Source organism: Falco punctatus (genome assembly GCF_963210335.1).
Source record: "Falco punctatus genome assembly, chromosome: 7".
NCBI classification, from domain to species: Eukaryota; Metazoa; Chordata; class Aves; order Falconiformes; family Falconidae; genus Falco; species Falco punctatus.
In genome coordinates this window covers 58465975-58485858 of record NC_137587.1, presented here as the reverse complement: position 1 = coordinate 58485858, position 19884 = coordinate 58465975, and the positions used below count along the sequence as shown (strand labels likewise).

The following is a 19884-nucleotide window of genomic DNA, read 5'->3' as shown; positions in this document are numbered from 1 at the left end:
AAAAATAATATGCTTTTACAAAACCTAAAACCAGTGGAAACTTTTGCATAATTTTTATAAATTCCAATGGTTTTGTTCTGGTATAATCATATTTCCTTTTGGATTTTGGTCATTGTAGTACATTACTAGTATATGAAAACAAGAGCATGAAACCGAGTAGAAAGTGATTATTTGTGAAGCAGGTTCAGTAAATCATGTCAGCTGTTGATTATAACAACACTTCTGATCTAAGGGAGTCTGTTTTAATGAGTGGTTTCTGCAGTCACTGAAGCTATTGTTATCTTGATGTTTCTTTCCAAGAGATAATGAGTTGTTTTTTCCTATGACAACAGAATAAAAAGGAGAAGCCTTACTATTTTAGTTCTTTCTGTTAGTACCTTATTCTATGATCTACCTCATTGCTTTAGGCTTGCAGGATGCTCACAGTTCTGTTCAGTAATCACTTGTTCTCTTTCATGACCACTGAGAAGTTAGTTTTTTGTCCAGATATACCTTGGTGCGTAGTTTTCAGTGAAATCAATAGGAATAGGATGTATAGGCAAGTTAGCTGTCATATTGACATGTCCTGTCTTACACAAGAATTGAGTGTACATGGTTTCCAAATGTTCTCTTTCCTCTAAACATCTCTTCCAATGCTCCTGTACTGTGCAATAGTATCATAGTAACTCATATAGACATAAACAGACTCAAGTTGTTAGGTAGCTTGAACAGAGATAACAATCTAACTAGGACAGTGTGGTGTCCTGGGTAGCAATGGAAGTCACCATGAGTGTGGGTAGAAACACTATGTCTCCTCTGCTGACCTGTGCCCTGTTGTGATTAGTCTGGTAATTTAGAGCTAGTGTGAGTATATGTTTAATATTTTACAGCATGTATCAGACTCAAACTTCTTTCTCTTACTTATCAAATAGGACATTGAAAATGGCTTGCTTGAAGTTATGTAAGAAATCTGTAGCAGAACCAGGTTTCAAAGGCCAGTAGGTGAACCATAAAAACTCAACTGGCAGTAGCTGATGTCTTGATTCTTGTCCATCAAAACTGGTGCTGTCCAAGGTAACAGTAAATTGTGTTTATGCTTAGACAGCCAGTTGTAATTGTAAAGGGGATCAGTCCTGAATTCTGATTAAAATTATACTACCTAACATCATTATTATAAGAACATCTATAGTGGTAATAAAGATATTGCTAAAGTAGTTGGAAGAATAGGGGGGTGATTCTTCCCCTCTACTCAGCACTGGTGATGCCACAGCTGGAGTACTGGGTTCAGTTCTGGGCTCCATAGTTCAAGAGAGATATGGACATACCGGAGACAGTATATTGAAGGGCCATGATGATAATTAAGGGATTGGTCCATCTTTCCCATGAGGAAAGCCTGAGGGAGCTGGGGCTGTTTAGCCAGGAGAAGAGAAGATTCAGAGAGGAACTTACTGATGTATATAAATACCTGAAGGGAGGGTGCAAAGAAGACTGAGCCAGGCTCTTTCCAGTGGTGCCCGGTGACTGGACAAGAGGCAATGGGCACCAGCTGAAAGACAGGTTCCATCTGAACATCAGGAAACACTTTTTTACTGTGAGGGTTACAGAGCACTGGCACAGGTTGTGCAGAGAGGTTGTGGAGTCTCTCTCCTCAGAGATACTAAGTTTGGACACGGTCTTGGGCAACTGGCTCCAGGCAGCCCTGCTTGAGCAGGAGGCTTGGACCAGATGACCTCCACAGATCCCTTCCAACCTCAACCGTTCTGTGATGCTGTGAATAAACTGAGATACAGTTTCTTTTAAATTAAGGTGGGACAATGTAACATCTTTGGCTGGGGTTCTTCCCTTCAGGGAGGGGGATATAGGCTAGAAGTAGTGCCTTTGCTGCTGTATAAACCCAGAAATATATAAATAAGACATTACATAAGGATTTGCATGAGTTGTTCAGTTAATGTCACACCATAGGTATGTCAATCTGTTGTTGGCACATGGTCAGAAAACAGGTGCAAACCAATGAAGACTGGTCTGTAGAATGAGCCGTTTTCAGTGTCTGCCTTGCAAAGCTAGAAAAAGACTGGTTTGTATTTTAGTCTTAATAAATTCTGAACATCCAGATGACACAAATGTTTCCTAATTTCACAGACTGTATTAGCTCCAGAAAGAGCTTAGTCTGCAGAGGACTGAGCTTAAAACTGACCAGCGTAACTCCTCAAACATGGGGAAGGTGTTGATATATGTAAAGTGAACTTGTTAATGAGTTTCTCAAAGCCGTCTGGGTACTAAGTAAGGCAGATACCTACTTTCCTCATGTAGGAAGCACACTAGACATCTACTTCCTATTAAAATCTCTTGAACTTTGGCAGCCTACTTAACCTGACACCTTCAAGTTCTCACTAGGTACCAATATCCACCTTTTAGGTACCTGGTATCCTTTAAGATCTGTACTTCATTGAAGAATTGTCAGTGTTCAGATCATCAACTGTCTTTGCTAAAACACTATTTTATGTATGATCTTAAAAGTAAGGTTTCCTGTTTAGTATTGGACTTCAGTCTGAAAACACTGTAACATTTGTGTGGCAAGTTTATCCATCTTCATTCTAATTCCTCTGCCCTTCTAGTTAGCACTGAAGAAATAGAATTTATTCTCATGAGGAGGTAATTTCCTCTGATTTGAGTTCTTTTTTTCCCCCTCTGTGTTAAGAGTCAACCTTTTCAAGTGTCAGGCCTCTAAATAAAAGAGCTTTCTTAATGAAACAACCAATCCTAGTAAGCTAGGACCAGCTTTCCAAACAGAATTGAAGAAAATCTTTTTTATGTCTGGAATGCAAGCAGTTATGGAATTACAGTGTCTGGAATGCTCAAGATTTACAAGCTAGCTTTCCTCAGCCAGGTATTGTGACAGTATCTGCAGAGCTCAAGTTTTAGCACTTGGTAATTTTAATAGTATATGAAATTTTTTTTGCAAATTTTTATAAAATTTTGCAATTGTATTTGTGTAAGACTGACTTTAAATGTATGGTGTTAGAAAACTTTTTTAGAAATTTTGCTGTATGAATATCATTAAAGTTAATAGAAATGTCACTTTGAAAACCTTGAATATTTTCCCATCAGAGTTTCTGCTTTAAGGACAGTCCTAGTCTTCAAAATTATTCTACTAACAGCACAGAGTAGTTAGCTTTTTTTCCTGCTAATAAGTTTAACTTCTCCCATTTTAAGCAAACATGTGATTTAAGTAACTGTTACCTTTAAAAATCATCCAGTGATGTAAACAGTTGAAGTTACTTTTTGTTGTTGTTATTAAATGTTAGTCTAAAAAAGGTGTATTAGTTCTATGTATGGATCTCAACACTGATGACAGCTGGTTCCCTAATGTGGGGAAAATCATCTAACCTGTCACTTGCATTTTATATATGGGTTAAATATGATGAAATTATTATGGCTTTTTAAAAGTTAGTATTGAGTTAGATTGCACAGGCTTATGAAATATTTAGACTACTCGGATACTGATTGTTGAGTACAGTGAAATACTGTTGTTCTCTTATTACTTTATTGATTTAACATTAACTTACATTTTGCTTCAGCTCACTCAAAAAGAATTTACATCTTTTCTTCAAAAAGTAATTTAAAACACAGACAAGTGTATTTTAATAATTACTTGATTAATCATTTAGTAATCTGATTATTACAGATGCTATACACAGTAGTGTTTCAAAGTACTTGAAACAGAACTAAAAGTGAGACCATACTGTACCATATAATGTCTTCTAAAGGTCATGGAAATTGTCCAGTTGTCAGTTTTTATTGTGTGATGGCATGTATTTACACCATTTTGCATACCTTTAATGACATACAAGTTATAGATAAACTGTGAGGCAAATGTGTAATTATCCCCCTAACCTGGAGAATGTGTTTTGTGTAATTGTTTCAAGAGGTTGAACTGCACTCTAAATGGCTGTTTGGAGAAAAATAACTTTTGTATGGAATTGTAGACTCATTTGGGTTGGAAGAGAGCTGCAGGTCTCTTGTCCAATCCTCTGCTCAAAGTAGGGCCTACACGGATTTTAGACTAATTTGCATAGGGCTTTGTCCAGTCAGGTCTTAAAAACTGCTGAGAACGGAGATTCTGCAGTCTTTTATAAGATTCCCCAGATGAGATAACTCATTTCTGTGTCACAGAGTATTTATCAGCACTAATACAAAGGAAAAGTAAGTAAGTAAGTAGAACCTTGTTAATTAAATTTAAAGAGCCTGCGTAATGGAGCAGTTTCTGGGAAATGTGCATGGTTATTGAAGGTGGCTAAACAGAATGGCTATTTAAACCCAGGAACTTATATTTCAGTTCTAAACCACAGTCTGTTTACACTTTGTAGTATCTGTGGTAAACAAAGAAAAAAGCTAGATGGAAGCCAATGCATGTGAAGGAAAACCAAAGAAATTACAATTGAGAGTGGCTTTTATAGCCCACTTTGGGTTTTCTTCAGCCTTCAGCATTATAAAGGTTAGTAATGAGCCATATCCAGAGAGGTATATCTCTTTCTTTTCATATGAACATATTTTCCTCCCACATGATATATTGCATGATTGTTATTAAGATCAGATTGTGGTGTAATTGATGTCAAAGGCTTTTGTGAGGATTTCTGACATCTATTTGAGTAATACCTGTTGAAATCTAATAGATTCTTTTTTTATATCCTTATCGTTTAATAGTTTACTACTGTAGATCATCACTGTAATTTTTTTTATTATTATTCTCCATTTTAGCACTAAACTGATTTTTTTAGAGACACCTGAAAAGAAATACATTTTATTTCAGAAGAGATTTTCTAAGTTGAAAATTGCTCAGCTGGGTTGATCTGATCTTGCTTTTCTGTTCACCTTTCCCATTATGTACTGGAATAGACCTTTAAGTCTGACTATTAAAATTCCAGAAGAAATGACAGAGAAAGCATAAAAGAAAGGCAAAATACTGATTTATCTCAAATACAGCCCCTCCACTAAGTCAACATAAGGAAGGTATTGCAACATGTGGCTGTGCCACTGAAGGATTCTGTCATTTGCACTCAGGTGTCTTTTTGTGAACCATTCACTCACAGGATGCATTTCAGATATGACAGCTGTAAAACATAAAGTAGCTGTGGCTTACCTGATAATGGTGGTAATATAGTGATCCGTTAGATAAAAGCACATAGCAGTAAGGGCTAATTACCATTTGGGTTCAGGAATTGTTTGATTGTATTCCTATATTCTTAAATTACATAATCAAAAGATCTTTAGAAGAGGTTGTCTGTATCTGGATTTAATTTTAAGCTTTTTTTGCATATATATTCATACATTAATGTGCATATTCACAATTTAATTCAAACTTCAGTAAAGGTTTTAAGCCCAAACAGTCTTAATGGGATTTTGTTCTTTTAATTTTTATTTCAAATCTTCGACTAACCTAGTTTAGACCTAGAAACCTTTGCGAGTATGTTAATGTTGATCATGAGTGTGAACTTTGTTTCAGCGTCTGTATATTCACAGAAAGTCATGCAGACAGTTATCAGCAAAAACGTTTCTTTGATAGTACAGTCTATTGTGTTCAGTGAAGGAGTAATAGATAAAGTAGCAAAAGCTCAGTGAAGGGTTACTGGTATACCTGTATTTACAATTTTTTCTGCATAGACGCATTTATATCTACACTTTGATGTTTGATAATAGCAAGTCAAAAGAAAGGATTTCCAAATTGTATTTGTTAAACACGTATTTTTTTTAAAAAAGGAATACTTATTAAAGAGGCTTGTGGCCATTTTCTGTGAGTACTGTTAAAAAGAAGGTGTCATGTAGGAGGAAATGGTTGACTCTAGACATTTGTAATGAAAAGTAGAGCATTTAAGACCATTAGTAATTAACTTATCTCCATCTCAGCCATCTAGCAGCTGTGGTAGCTAATTCTGGGGGGCTCTTTGTTTAAGCACAATTATCCCAGTACTGAGAAAACTTGTAGGCAAACTGAACAGAATGAAATGATATCATGCATTAGTCGTGCAGGGCTTAGTTGAACACTTTGATAGATAGAAAATTAATATGTCTTTTCTTCATCAGGTCACATTGATTTTAGCTGAAGTTTCAAACTAGTCATATTGGCTTTTACATATTTCTGTATCTGTGAGTATAGGTTCTACCATCTAAGGATTAGTTCCAGTACCTGCTAGAACCGTTACCTTCTTTTACCTGGTGTAACTCTGTGCATGCTGGTAATGTAATTAGCAAGAGTATGTGGCAAAGATTTTTTACATTTTTGCATTGTTTCTTTTGAGATGTCCATTGTGGGATTTGCTGCAGGCTGTCATTTTTGTCTGCCATCCAATGTATGTTGGCAAAAGGGTTGTGTACTAGTCTTTGTGTCTGGTCACAGAAAAAAATTCATGCATCTCAGCCAGACCATTTTGTTATTCCTTTAGAATTAAAAGCATATGAAACAGATGCAGCTTAATAAGTATTTTTTTTTATAAATAACATTTAAATAACTTAGAACAATAAAGTTCAAATACAACTTAAAATAAAGTTTAATGCTGTAAGAACAGAAAAAGCATGTATAAGGATGGAGAAACAATATTGAAAGCTGTATGCCCTAACAGGAATTATACAAAAGATAGGATATGTTACATAAAAAACCTTAGTATGTCTGGATTTTGCTTCATCGTTATATAAAATGTTAATTTGTGAAAAGTGAGATGAAGTACATTATTTATTCCTATTCTTATTTTACATACACTATTTGAAACATCTTTTAGAGCAGCATTTGGTATTTGTTTCATTAATAGATAGGAACATTTTGTGTTAGAGTAAACTTAATTTTTCCAAACTAACTCTTTTATCTGAATACAACAATAAACATTTACAAGATTATACTTTTTTTCTGATCATATAGTTTACGTATAGGATATCAGTTTCTTGGGGGAAGTATTTAAAATACTGCTCAGCCTCCACATTTACTAATGACTTGATAATCTGACAACTCATTCCAGCAGCCTTAAAGTCTGACATATTTTACACAACATTATCATCTGCTTATTATTATTATAGCAGCCATATTTAAGAAGCAGATAGGATTTTTTAAATAAAATATTATCAGATAATCAAGTAATGACTTATTCTTCAGGGTAAATTAATTTAAGAAACTACCCAGTTACAATGACTAAGATAATGATTGTACAACTCTTTAGAATTTTTTACAACTTTTAGTTAGTAAATCTGGTTTTGTGTATATTTTCAAATTTTTTCATGTAGTCTCTTAAAAATAAACATAAATGCGCAAGTCCAGCTTGTTCAGTTTCTCAGTAGTATTCCAGCCTCTCTTGATATCTTGTCAAACAGTCGTCTTAAAAATAATCTTCCTGCTGGAACTAGTTCTTTATAGATCATTCATGATTAGGATATTGCCAGAGGAAGAAAGTGGGATGCTCTATGTTCTTTCTTTGTTTTTTTACCTTTCATGGGGACCCCTTTGTGGTTTAATGTAACAAACATCTCCTTTCCTTTGTGTGTCCATTTTGCAGAAGCATATGTATTATAATGGTTTTCTTCAATCAGTTCTATGAAGTTGCAGTCCTCATTGCATACTTTCTGTTGAGAGTAAAAAATAAAATAGACTAAGTTAAGTACAAGTGTTTTTTCAAATACTTAGATGAGGGAAGATGAAAGAAGAATATGCATTATAAACCCCCCATATTATTAATCTCTGAAATAAATAAACCAGACTTCTGAAATGTGAGTATTGAATATTTGAGCTTTGTCTATTCCCCCTTAGCATTCCACATTTTTAGAAAGTACGTAAGTTCTAATCACTGAATTTATTAAATGGACACGAAAGTCTAGTATGGCATGTATGGAATAAGTACAGGATACATTTTAGTTTGTTAGGAATCTATTTTATAAAAACTATACAGATGCTCCATCTAAAACCACATATCTTTAAGATTGTACATGATGATTCTACACACAAGAGAAGTTTGCATCCATACCTTTCCATAGAGCCTTCCTGACTTGTTCATTGCCAGAAAATATTCACTTTCCACTCCTTTGATTGCCACTATTCCAACTGCCACTGTTCGGATTTCTAAAATACCTGCAAAGGCACAGAGTAAGGGTTGTAAAATGGTTGGTTTTTCTCCAGTCAACTTAAAAGGTTTAGTTGAATAAATATTCTGTAATACTTCTGAGTTTATGGAAAATCTGCAGCAATCGTTCTTAGAAAAAATATGTATTCATGTGAAGAAAGGGCTAGACTTCAACAGTCATCTCTATGTGATCAGTGTCTGCACACCACCACTTAAAAATTGTATGGCGGTAATTTGTAAGTATATACTGAAGCTGTGATGTTAATATAAGTATTTTTTCTATTTCAAAGAATCAGCATATCTTAGAATTTACCAGGCTCAGGGTTTCATTTGGAAGAATTATGTACATAGCCATCAAGATTCACAGAATTTGTGTAAAGCCTTTATTTTGAAGACTTGTGTAGCAGTATCATCTCCTTGAAAGAGTGTAAACCTTAGAACTTGTGAGTGATAGAAAACAGACCACAGTGTCTTAAAGAAGATAAAGTATTTGCTTGACCCTGGTGTGCTTTTATGACTGATCGGAGCTGCAAAGATGTGTGTACTTGAAAATCATTAAAAGCTGCACTGAGAACTTATCTATTCAAAAACAGAAAACATGTAGCATTGTTTTCTATAAAATTATTTTCTTCTTGCTGAATTGTATCTGCAATAGCTTTTAATACACTATGATACAGTTAAGTTACCTGCAACATAAAAATATTCTTATGTTAAAAAACCCAACATACTGAACAAAGGCAAGAGGATGGTGCAAGTTATTAAGGAACACCAGGTTGGTTTCAAGCTGAAGTAGTAGTATTGTTGTTTTAAGCAATAGGTTACAGTTATATTTCTGAGTTTGAGCTGTTTTCTTCCGTATTGAGTCACCTACATAACTGTGTACGGCAGCATCTGTATTGTGACTCGTTCTCCTAAACGGGGTCTTTCAAAGGCAGCCAACTCTAGGCAAATGTCAATAGCTAGGCAGAGGGGAGACAAGTGAAGGAGGGGGGACAGAGGCTTGTGTTAGATTGTCACCTGGAAGATGACCTTCCTCTTGATGAACAAAACAGTTCCTGTTTTCCTCTTTCAAGTTCGTATTGACTCTTCACAGCCACCACACATCATAATATATTTTCACTAATTAGGTTTATTTGAAAAAGGCATTACACATCTATGATATTTTTTCTTCCTTATACTTTTTTTATATCCTGATGTCCTTTACTTTCTCTACTGTTTGTTTTTCTTTCCTCCTTGATGTTACTGACTAGATTTACCAGTGAATCTGTTACCTCTTCTCATGGTGTGTGTCCTGCTGGGCATTAATCTCTGAACATATACTTCGTAGTTCTCTGTAATGCTAAGCCAGTTTTAAGTAAAGCTTTTAGAATTCTTTGACAAGTTTCATGCTGCTACAGGCCTAGCAACTCTTCTTGCAAAGGGTAATTTCTAACTGAAACTTAGAAAAATTGTATTAACTTTCATTTAAATTTCACTTTAGAAAAACCACAGTGAGGCTGAAAAACAGATGAACATCTGCATCTAGCCAAACAAAGAACATAACAGTGGAAGGGATCTCTGGGTCATCAAGTCCAGTGCTCTGCTAGCCTGGGAATTGCATCAGATAATTCTCTTTTTATAAACTTTGCCAATACTAAATTGGAGTTGTTATTTCTTTGCCCCCAGTGTTTCCGCCGAAGGCTGTTCCAGAGTTTGATTTATTTTAACAGCTAGAGAGTCTGTAATAATTTGCAATCTGCATTTTTTCAGCGACAGCTTATATCCATTTGTTCTTTTGCCTGTGCTTGCCATTAACTTAAGCAGAAGGTTTTTTGTAAATCTGTGTTTGAGCTTTCTATTTATACAGAATTAAAAAAAGGAAAGGTTCAAAATTACTTTTTAAAACAATAGGAATTAAGATTTCCTTGAGTAAGCTGATGTTGGCTGAAGTTACAGTAGTAAGAAATACTACTACTTTTAAAAAGGAAATGCCAAAAGGTTTTGTCCAAGGCAATAGTACTATTAGAAATTTTAAATTATTTTTTAGCCTGTTTTTTTTCTGAGGTAGATGGTGACATTCATACTAACTTAATTATGTGGAAACTTTACACTATCCATATAGAATTTGTTATAGGACAGAAATGGGGGATGCAAATATATTTTATAAGCCTCCTGTATAACAAATCTGAATGACAAAATTAAATGTTATCAAAGTTATATTCTACTTATAATTTACAAGGGCACTACATGTAATAGATTTATTGTATTCAGGTCTTTACATGGTTTTTCATCTTTGTTAAAATCCCATTGTGTATAAAAAGCAATTCATTTTAATTAAAGACAGACAATTTGAGATTAATAACTTGTTATGCATATTCAGTTCTGTTTGTATATTATAATGTGCTTTTTACAATTTTAAGCAGTTATGTACTCCCGAAATTAGGGCTAGCTCTCACATAAATAATATTTGACACCCTGACTTGAGGTGATGTGAAATTAAAAGAATATTGTAGGTCTTTGAATAACACTTTTCTAAAGATGCTGTCTGTGCCTTTCTCCTTAAAGTTTAGAGGGAAAACCACATGAACTCCCTCCCCAACAGCTATGAAAAATGTTGTAGTAATAGCAGTGTCAAAGAGAAAGAAAAAAGACCAACAGAAAGTTTGGTGGAAAGAGTGCTTGTGTATTCTTGATTCTTTGCTCAGAACATGTCTATCTCAGAATTAAATGGCCTGTCATAAACTGCATGTGCTTTTTTCTCTGTTACCAGTTCTAGATCATGCCTCATCTGTTCTGATGTGTCTTAATGTATTCCCAAAGCAGAAACAAAACATGAATTTTCCCCTTTTCAGCAAAGCATTTATGTGATTTAGGTCTCTGAGGCGGCATCTCACATGCACTTTTTTATTTGGTGTGCAAGTGATTCATCAGTGAGTTCCTCTCTCTGTTTTAAGGTGTACGACACAAGTTTCTTAAGCAAGAAGACAACATACTGTAAGCTTCTGTTTCTTCTGCAGGCTGTGCCTCATTAATACTTCTGTTCATTTCAGAAATGTAGTATTGCTGCAATTCATCAATTTTTCTTTAAATTAAGTAAATTATATAGGAAATGGAAACACAATTTTAGCAAACTGGGAAAAGACTCCACTGTGTAGTTAACCGTGGTAGCTGGTTTTAGCAAAGAATTTGATTTATGATCTTTCCGTATATAGTCTTTTGTATGCAACTCACTTCTTAATTACACAATGCTGTGTACATACATGAATTTGAAATTTCTTTCTTTATGTACAGAAACTATGGAAAGAGACTGTTAAGGTTCAGAAGTTGTACATTGGAAGTTTATTAGTTTATCAGTGTCAGCATTGCAGTTGTATCACATGCTTAAATTCACTATCCAATATCAGAAGTCTCTCACAGAGCAGGAAGAATGATTTTTGAGTAATACTCAATACAGACAGATTTCAGTCCTTTATCTGTTTTACAAGGTGCTTCTGAACATAGAAGATTTCTGAGTTGAATAGCTTTTTCCTGCACATCTATTAGGTGCTGCATAATTCTCAAAGCACAAGTTCTTGGACAAACTAATTAATGGAATCTTTAACACTTATAATGTCACTGTGAAAACATTTAAAGTCCTTTACTGGTTTTTAATACTCCACTTGATATATAAGCACTCAGCACAAACTCTGAGGCTAAAGACACATGTAGATTATGGAAATCACTGTCTCTTCTAGTCATCATTTTATATCTTATATTTAAATAGAAAAATTAACTTTTATATTGCATCATAATTATAGCACAAAAGCACGAAATTCCAAAAGGATATACCAAATAATAAAATAATAAATCCATAAAATACAGAAAGTAAGTTGTATTTTTCCCTCTTTGTTTCATTTCCTTTCAGTATCTCTATTAAGTCAAGATATCACACTATATTGCACTATATGCCATGCTATTCATATTGGTCTGTCTGTATTTTGTATGTGTTCCTGGTACTCGATCTCTGTAAAAGCAATTTCATAATGGTAAATAGACAGTAGGATGTGGTGTTGCAGTTGGGAACGTAATCCATCAGTAGGTGTCAAGAGGTAATAAAACTGTTCAACCAGAATTTTGGCCAACTGCAGGTATTTCCTGTTTCTTCTGTGCTTTCTGTAACGATCTGCTACTGGCAATTCTTGCCAACAGGATGCTGGGCTAAATTACATTTGGATCTGAGCTGATACGGTTTTCCTTATGCTCTTAGTGTATCTGGTATGGTATACAGTTGTGACTGTTCCATTCAGCCAAGTCTGTGAATGTGATCTTTTTAGTTTGTTGGTTTTTTTAAAAAAAAACAACTCTTCTTTTTTCTCTTTTCTTTCATTTTGGAATTCTGCATCATTGCAATGTCTTTAATAATACTAGCCAGGAGCAACATTTGGTGTACTGGAAAGTAATCCAATAATCTCATTTTTCTACAAATGAAGGAAGGGCTTTGTGTCTGAGTAATTGATGATATGAAAACCAACAACAAAACAGTAATGTAGTCTAAAGATTAGCTTTATAAGGATGATAAGATGACTTAAGCAAAACTCGTGAAAACTGAAGAGTGTCTTTTTGGGTATACCATTTTTGACTGCCCTTAAGACATGAACTGAATTAAAATGTGCTAGTTTCATTGCTTCTCTACTGTGAACCTAAGTGTGGCTGAGTTTCAGTGTTCCTGCTAAGTTTTGTTAGCTGGTTCACTGGGAAGAGGTAAATCTCTATATCCATAGAAAAATGGTAATAGAAGTAAACCTACTATGTTGAATTGTGGTTTTAGGTCATTTTATACATAAAAGCAAAAATTCTGTCCTCATTAAAGTGAATAGTAAGATTTCAGCTAACTCAGTAAAGCCAAGGTTTTATCCCTAAGGTAGTTCCTTCAGTGAGGCAGGAGAGGTGTAGTAAGCTAATACCTTTCCAGAAAAAAACACATACAGAAATACAGACAAATGCTGAACAGGCACAGGTGTGAGATTTGTCTGTGCCAGTTTCTAAGTGTTACTTTAAGTAGCACCAGATACTTCAGAGAAATTATAAAGAACTAAAATCTACAGTCAGAAAGTCTTTGTGTAATATTAGCAGGTCCATTCTTATGTGCTTCCTTTTGAAGTAAAACGTTCTAATCCTTTCAATCTCTATTAATGAAAAGGCAAAAGTTACCCAGCTAGGATGGGATAGAGAAGATTGTTATATGTAGACTGTTTCATTTAAATACTCTTTCAATACTTTAATAACCAAAATTACTTTAAAGACATGCTTAAACTGATAAGGTGCTGCCAATGAGAAGTTCAGGCAGCCAAACTTCAACGAGGTCTTAAACATCCTTTGTTTAAAAATGAAAATGTAAACTCTGTTTTTCAGTTACTTTATCTAATGCATCCACATAAAATTTCAGAAGAGGGACTTGAATATACCACAAAGTAACTGGGAACAAAATCAGATTAAAGCCAGAAAGAGAAAAAAAAAAACCCTGAAAATGGGCATACAAAATTGAAAACAACTGTATTTTCTATAAAATCAACATGAAATTCCAAACAATTTTATATGGTTGCATGGTCAGTGTATCAAATGTAGCTTAAAATTCCTGTAGTGAATGAAGTTTCCTACAGAGCTGAAATTCTGTCTGGTGTACGTAAAAGACAACTGAGAGGGGCTATAGTTTCTCTTTAGAAGATGACAACTATGTCTTTTTAACCACTTGGTGCAAATAACAGACAGTTGATATAAAGTCCAGTAGAAAAAACACAAAGAAGCAAAACAACCCTTTAAGTTGACACAACAGTTCTAGTGGATGTAATATATTTCAGTTTTTGGAGACAATTTACATTATAAAAGAGGTAAGTTTCCTAGTATTCTGGTCTGAATGACGATCGCTCGGTACTTTACAAGTAGACACTTTTATGTCTGGACTTACTCCATGACTATGACCTGGAAAACAGGACAGTACCTCAGCTGGAAATTTACATAGAAAAAATTGTCATTTAGCCAACTTGAATAGTCTTTTGTGAGATAATTCTTTCCTCACAAGTGGTATTTGATAATTTTGTTTTTAATCACTGATGTTAAGTATCCTTTTTCTGATTTAATTAATATTTTCACATTAGTATTTCATCATCTTTTTATCTGTTAAACTTTTCTTTTGCTTCTACAACACAATAATACCGTCATTTTGTTTTAAAATATCTTTGCTTTTATTGCTACACAATCTGTTTACAGTGTAATCTATTTTAATATATTATTATTACATTATCATAATTTTTTAATATTAGTTTAATATAATTCAAACTCATTTCTAATTCTGCACAGCCATAGCTGAAAAGGCAGAGGGTTTTTTCTGTTTGCCTATAATATCCTCACATAACAATATCCTGTCTATAACAAGGTAGTGAGAGTCTTGTGATTCAGCAAAATCCGGGCATTTTGTCTTTAATCATTTTGCAGCCAAGAGGCTGAAAGAGCAATTGTAATTCTTGCTCCTGAGAGGAAAGCAGTAAGTGCAGCACATTACTGAAGATCCAGCAGGTGGTAACAACCTGTCCAGTATGTCTTTGGAAGAGAAGAGAGAGCTAAACCCCTGAGTTAGGTATTTTCACACGCTAGGGAACTGCCCTAATATGTCGGGTGATAGGGCTGCTAAGGAAGGCTTCGTAAGAGATTTTCAAGTACATGTTGTGTTCAGTCCCTCATCAGCTGGCTCTTTCTCCAAACATTTCACATGTTGCCAATGTCCCCCCAATATCTGTCACGTAATGTTTCTGGTCACATAATGTTTCTGGTCACTGCTCCTTGATTTCTTAGTATCAGAGTTTCTGTAGACATCAATTCAAAGACACATTTTGGCATCCATTACATTTTTCAGCAAGGCCAGCAGCAATTTCATCCCAGTATTTTTCGGTTCTTTCAGGTATGTTATGAGAAAATGTCTAAGGGTAACATAGAAATTGCTAAGAAGACTTCTGTAGTCTTCTAAATGCTGAAGAGAAGGGAAAAAGAAGAAAAGCAAAAGTGTGGGTTTTAAGGAAAGAAGAACAAAAGCAAATGTCCAGAAGCTAGCTGTTATTTTACATTCTTATTTCCTTTCAAAATAATAGCTAACAGACAATATAACTAGTACTGATTTTTAAAATATGCTAATGTTTATTATGTAAAATATGCTAATTAAATAAAATACCAAATGTTGTATGATATTTACAGCACTTTAATTCCTGAGGTCTCTCTGTGCACTGAAATTGAAAAAAAAAGAGCCTGTTGCTGATTTTTAGGGGTAGGGAGGCTGGCACTGACAGTTAAGCACTTGTAAGGAGTAGATTTGTGAAACACCCTTTCCTAGGCAGGATTGTCTTAAGGTAAAGTATATGGAATCTCAAATAGGGAAAGAGAGGGCAGAAAAAATTTGGGTGGAGAGTAAGTCAAAACAAAATGAAACTTCTAAATTTCACTAACTTGTGTTTCTAATTGATTAAATTTGGAGCACATATTTATGAATTCAGGTGATCTGTGGCCAAGAAAAATGTCCTTGTTGTTGTTTATAAGACAGTAGTTTAATGGTATTCCATATAATTGGGGTTTTGTTCTGGGATTTAACAAGTTAATGTTTGTGCGTCTTAAAGCAAGAAAATATAAATCACAAAGGTCAATCCTACGGTAATATTGGAGAACTCATGGTGTTATCAGTGCATGTGTGCATTTGGTGAGCCAGCACAGCAAATACATTCATGAGCTGTCTTATTACACTGGAAATGCTTATCCAGAGGAGTCTATCAGTATTTGCTTTGTGAAAGGAAATGAATACTTTCATTGGATAGTTTTGTAAGTCATTGGTTTCAGGAAACATTACCCATTTCTCTCTCTTTTAAAAAACAGCGTGTATACGGTGAACTATTTGTTTGTGCTTGTTATTTTGATTCTTAATAATATTTTTTTAATGGATGCATCTTAAAATTCATTTTTAGAGCAATTTGCATGGTCCTTCTCTCTCAAATATAAAATCTAATGGTAAAAAATCTACTGCCAATAAAGGTATTAATTTAAGAGATACTGTAATATGATTTAATTCTTTTTTTACCCTTCCTTGTTATTAAATTACAGTAGATAGAAAGTAGAATTTGCATTTGTATTTTGTACTGTCCTTAGCCAGAGTGAAAGTGTTTCCCAGATGGTACATCACAGAACTTATGTTCATAAGCTTTGTAAGCAGAAATACATATACAAGTCTATGTTACAATCGTTTTCAAAGTAAAAATGAGATTGTCTCCACCCCAGGAATTTTCTGTCTATGTATATGATTTTAATAAATAATCAGTTACGGTAACAGAAAACAAACTGGTACCTACATTTGCTATCACTTTTTTTTTTTTAACTGTCATATATTTGCTTTTCTTTGCGATACCCAGAATTTGGATTTAAGGCATAATCGTGTATAAAATACGTTGTTCTTTACAGCGTGGGCCAATATGAAAAGCTAAAAAAGCTTTTATTTAGATGCTTTGTGCTGTATTCATGCGTGCATTTGCTGTGCATGTGTAGACTATCTGAAGCACTGTAGATAGAATATGACTGTAAAAGTGATCTGCACATAAACAATGGATCTGTCAAGGATTTTCAGTAGAACAGTTGAAGCTACTGCTTCAGTGAGGTGCCAGACATCTGGATATCATGGACAAATATTCAAAGCACTCAAAACTCCTGGTTTTGTCCCATGTGTAATTTCCAAGCAGGAAAAACTGTAGCTGTCTAAGGAAACATGAATAATGATAGAGAAATATTCCTTGAGGGCTTAATATAGCATATCATTCAAGCATCCTCAAGTAGCGTCTGTGTGCAGAACATGTTTGATCAAGTATAAGTAGCCAATGTTTATTACTTTTCTGCAATTCATTGGGCACAAAAACTGCTGTATTAAAAAAAATCAAATGATTGCGAAATGAAAGTCTATCAAAGTATTTTTTTGTACTTCAGTAGATTTTCCTTTATTGATCATTTGAAAGATTCCTTACTTGACATGAAATTATCCATAAGTTTCTAGACTTTTTGCCAATCCTACAAACTGATTAATACATGCATTGCTAGATAGAACAAATTTGCAATAAACAATTGAAATTTGAGCCATGTCAAGGTTTCTGAAAGAAACCAACTTGATAGAAGCTAACTTGGTAACTCTGTGAAGATAGTATAAAAAACGCAAGATGAGAACCAAACAGAAGAGAGATGATACAACAGGGGGGGAAAAGGACTGCTTACAAATGCTTTTATTTTCCTTACAAGATCTGTTCTTTGCATGTGTACTTGGACTTGCGGGTGTTTACCTTTATGACAGAGAAGGAGGGAGTAAGCTGAGTTCCACTCTTTTTAGCGTGAGTTTTTCAAAGTGTTTGCATGGATTTGCATGCATCATCAAATGTATATTCTGGCCTTGTGGATATGTATTACTGGTACCACAGCACGAAAAGAAAGGTCTGGTTTGAACTTCCAGATTGATGTTAAGGAACCTTCCTTTTTACTTACAAACTTGCGACATTTGATCTGCAGTGGGAAATACTAAAAGCCATAATACCTTTTCTAGTTATTTTTCAACATGAATAAATGTAAAGCAGTGCCAGGCAGTTTACAACACTCAGTAAAGCTTACCTCCACTAATTACCATAGTGAGGATTTCAATGACCATATTGCAATGGACTACTGCTGAAGAGAAATAGGTTAGAACTTCTGAGTATTTTTCCTTATTGTACAACTTGTTTGGCCTTACTTCTATCCGTTCTTCATTGAAAATGGTAGTGCCATAAGAATTGGTCTAGGATATTTTGAATCTAAATTGCCTTCTCTCCTCTGTGTATGTCTCTTTGGATCATTAGCACTTTGGACCACTGTCTTTCCAATATTTCTCTTGACTTCATCTTCAAACCCAAAAGGGTGTGACATTTTTCACTGAAGTAGATTATAAAACTATGGAACTTCTCCCTTTCGAAGGTCTGACTTGTGAATAGCAGTAAATAGTAATGACTGAATAACATGAGGCCCCAGGCACTCATTCACTTGTGAATTTCTCGTCAAACTTACTTGAACCCTTCACTTTGCTGATCTCCACTGTGCATTTCATATAAATATTTTCTTGATCAGCCTCTTATACTACATGTAGTCATTTATCATTTTTGTAGGAAACTACATTTCCCTCCAATAAAAATTGCCTTGGAACTAAACATATGGTTATAATGAAAAATGGTATTATTTTTTAGAATTAATAGCGTCATGTAAAATCCAAGTCTTAATCCTCAGTCTGAAGAAGTACTTTCTTATTACAGCATTAATAATTTACTGATATTAAAAATGGGGGAAATGAGTGGAATGATTGCTTACAAAATATAATTGTTTCCAAGCAGTAAGAAAATAAATGATATAATAGTTTAGAGCTAAACTTGTACAACAAATACTTCCGCTACAGCTCAGATGAAGGATATTTCTAGTATTTAAATCTTTTGTGCCAATTTCACCAGAATAAATGATCTTTTCAAGCTTTGCAGACTTTTAGAATCTAGCTTCAAAATAGCAAAAGTAAATGTAAAATGCTGCTAATTAACCTTTTCACAGCAAAATGAGATACATCCATTTAGTGGTGTAGAACTTCCCAAATTTAGAGTTTCAGTGCCTACAGCTATTTTATCTAAGACTTTTTCTTCAGTTTTTCTGAGGAAAACAGGAGTGCATACTCACATACCTTTTTATTACCTGAATTGTGTTCTGAAGAACTTCAATTTCATGTGGTATTAGGGATTATCACCTGTATAAGCTGGCTGCAGGCGATTGCAAAGATGGTACAAATACAACATGGCACTGTGTACTGCTCTTGCTCAGTTAAAGAGGGCAAAACCACGTTGAAGACAGAACCTGCTCCTTTTTATGTGAAGTATTCCCTCACCTTCAAGGTCTGGTTGTTTTGTTCTGTGTATTATACTGTCTCCAGCCATTCCTGGGGCAGCTTTTCTGGTCCCTGAAACAGGCTTGACAGAAGGAATAGCAGAGCTGTATTCTGGGGACAAACTGAATCTAAGAACTGCCTTCCTGTTCTTTCAGGATAATTTAGAATTACACATTGTTGACAGACATTAGTAAAAGCTATTAAATGGTCATAGAATGATCATAATGACATGCTTGGTGCTGAAAACTGTATTATCAGTTTAAATATAAAGCAAAATGCATTGTTAATAGTGAAAACATTCCCAGATGTAGCTAATAACTGAATTCTCTAAGTAAAATGCAGAAAAGCAGATGCATAAAAAAGGAGGTGGCTGCAGTATTCCAGAGCTTGAATGTATACGTAGGATTCTCTGGCATAGAAGCAAATAGTTTCAAATTGTTTGAAATTTTGGACAGTAAAATTTTGTTTCACAAAGTTAAGGGAGCATTTCAGTCATAAACACTGCAATTCCTATTGCAAGAGAAAGACATCCCACTCTAAGTAGTTATGTAAAATGTAGGGCAAGCACTACCTGACTGAATACGTTGTAGTTAGATTTCCAAATCAGATCTGCTACTTGGTGCAGGAACAGGTAAAGCCAGACATCCGAATATATCAATTACAGTGTCTACAAGAACACAAGTAAGCAGTACGTAATTCCTTTCAAGGTACAAAATGCAAGAAGCTGCTGAGAAAATCATACTAACCCCTTGCTGCACCACAGAGTGGGAATTGACAGAAACCATCTGGTTCACTCTTTCTGCCTTCAAAACACTACTGGACATATATTTATGTGATAGGGTCTCTCAAATTCTTCTGGTTTGCTGCCGACAAATAATTTAGGTT

At 34.6% G+C, this 19884-nt stretch overlaps 1 protein-coding gene and 1 long non-coding RNA gene across 9 annotated transcripts in view; one reads left to right on the top strand and one right to left on the bottom strand.

Annotated features, from left to right (window-relative positions):
• LOC308066847 overlaps positions 1-19884 on the top strand; it is a 125277-nt gene that overhangs the window by 14537 nt on the left and 90856 nt on the right. The gene's annotated exons all lie outside the window — the stretch shown is intronic.
• Positions 6442-19884, bottom strand: part of FGF7 (fibroblast growth factor 7) — a 57717-nt gene continuing 44274 nt past the window's right edge. For all 6 annotated transcript variants that reach the window (XM_080394683.1, XM_080394687.1, XM_080394684.1 and 3 more), the window contains 2 exons: positions 7983-8086; positions 6442-7584 (listed from right to left, as the gene is read on the bottom strand). In XM_080394683.1, coding sequence (XP_080250809.1) covers positions 7390-7584; positions 7983-8086 — 299 coding nt within the window. In that variant the 3' untranslated portion in view covers positions 6442-7389. The remainder of the gene's footprint in view (positions 7585-7982; positions 8087-19884) is intronic.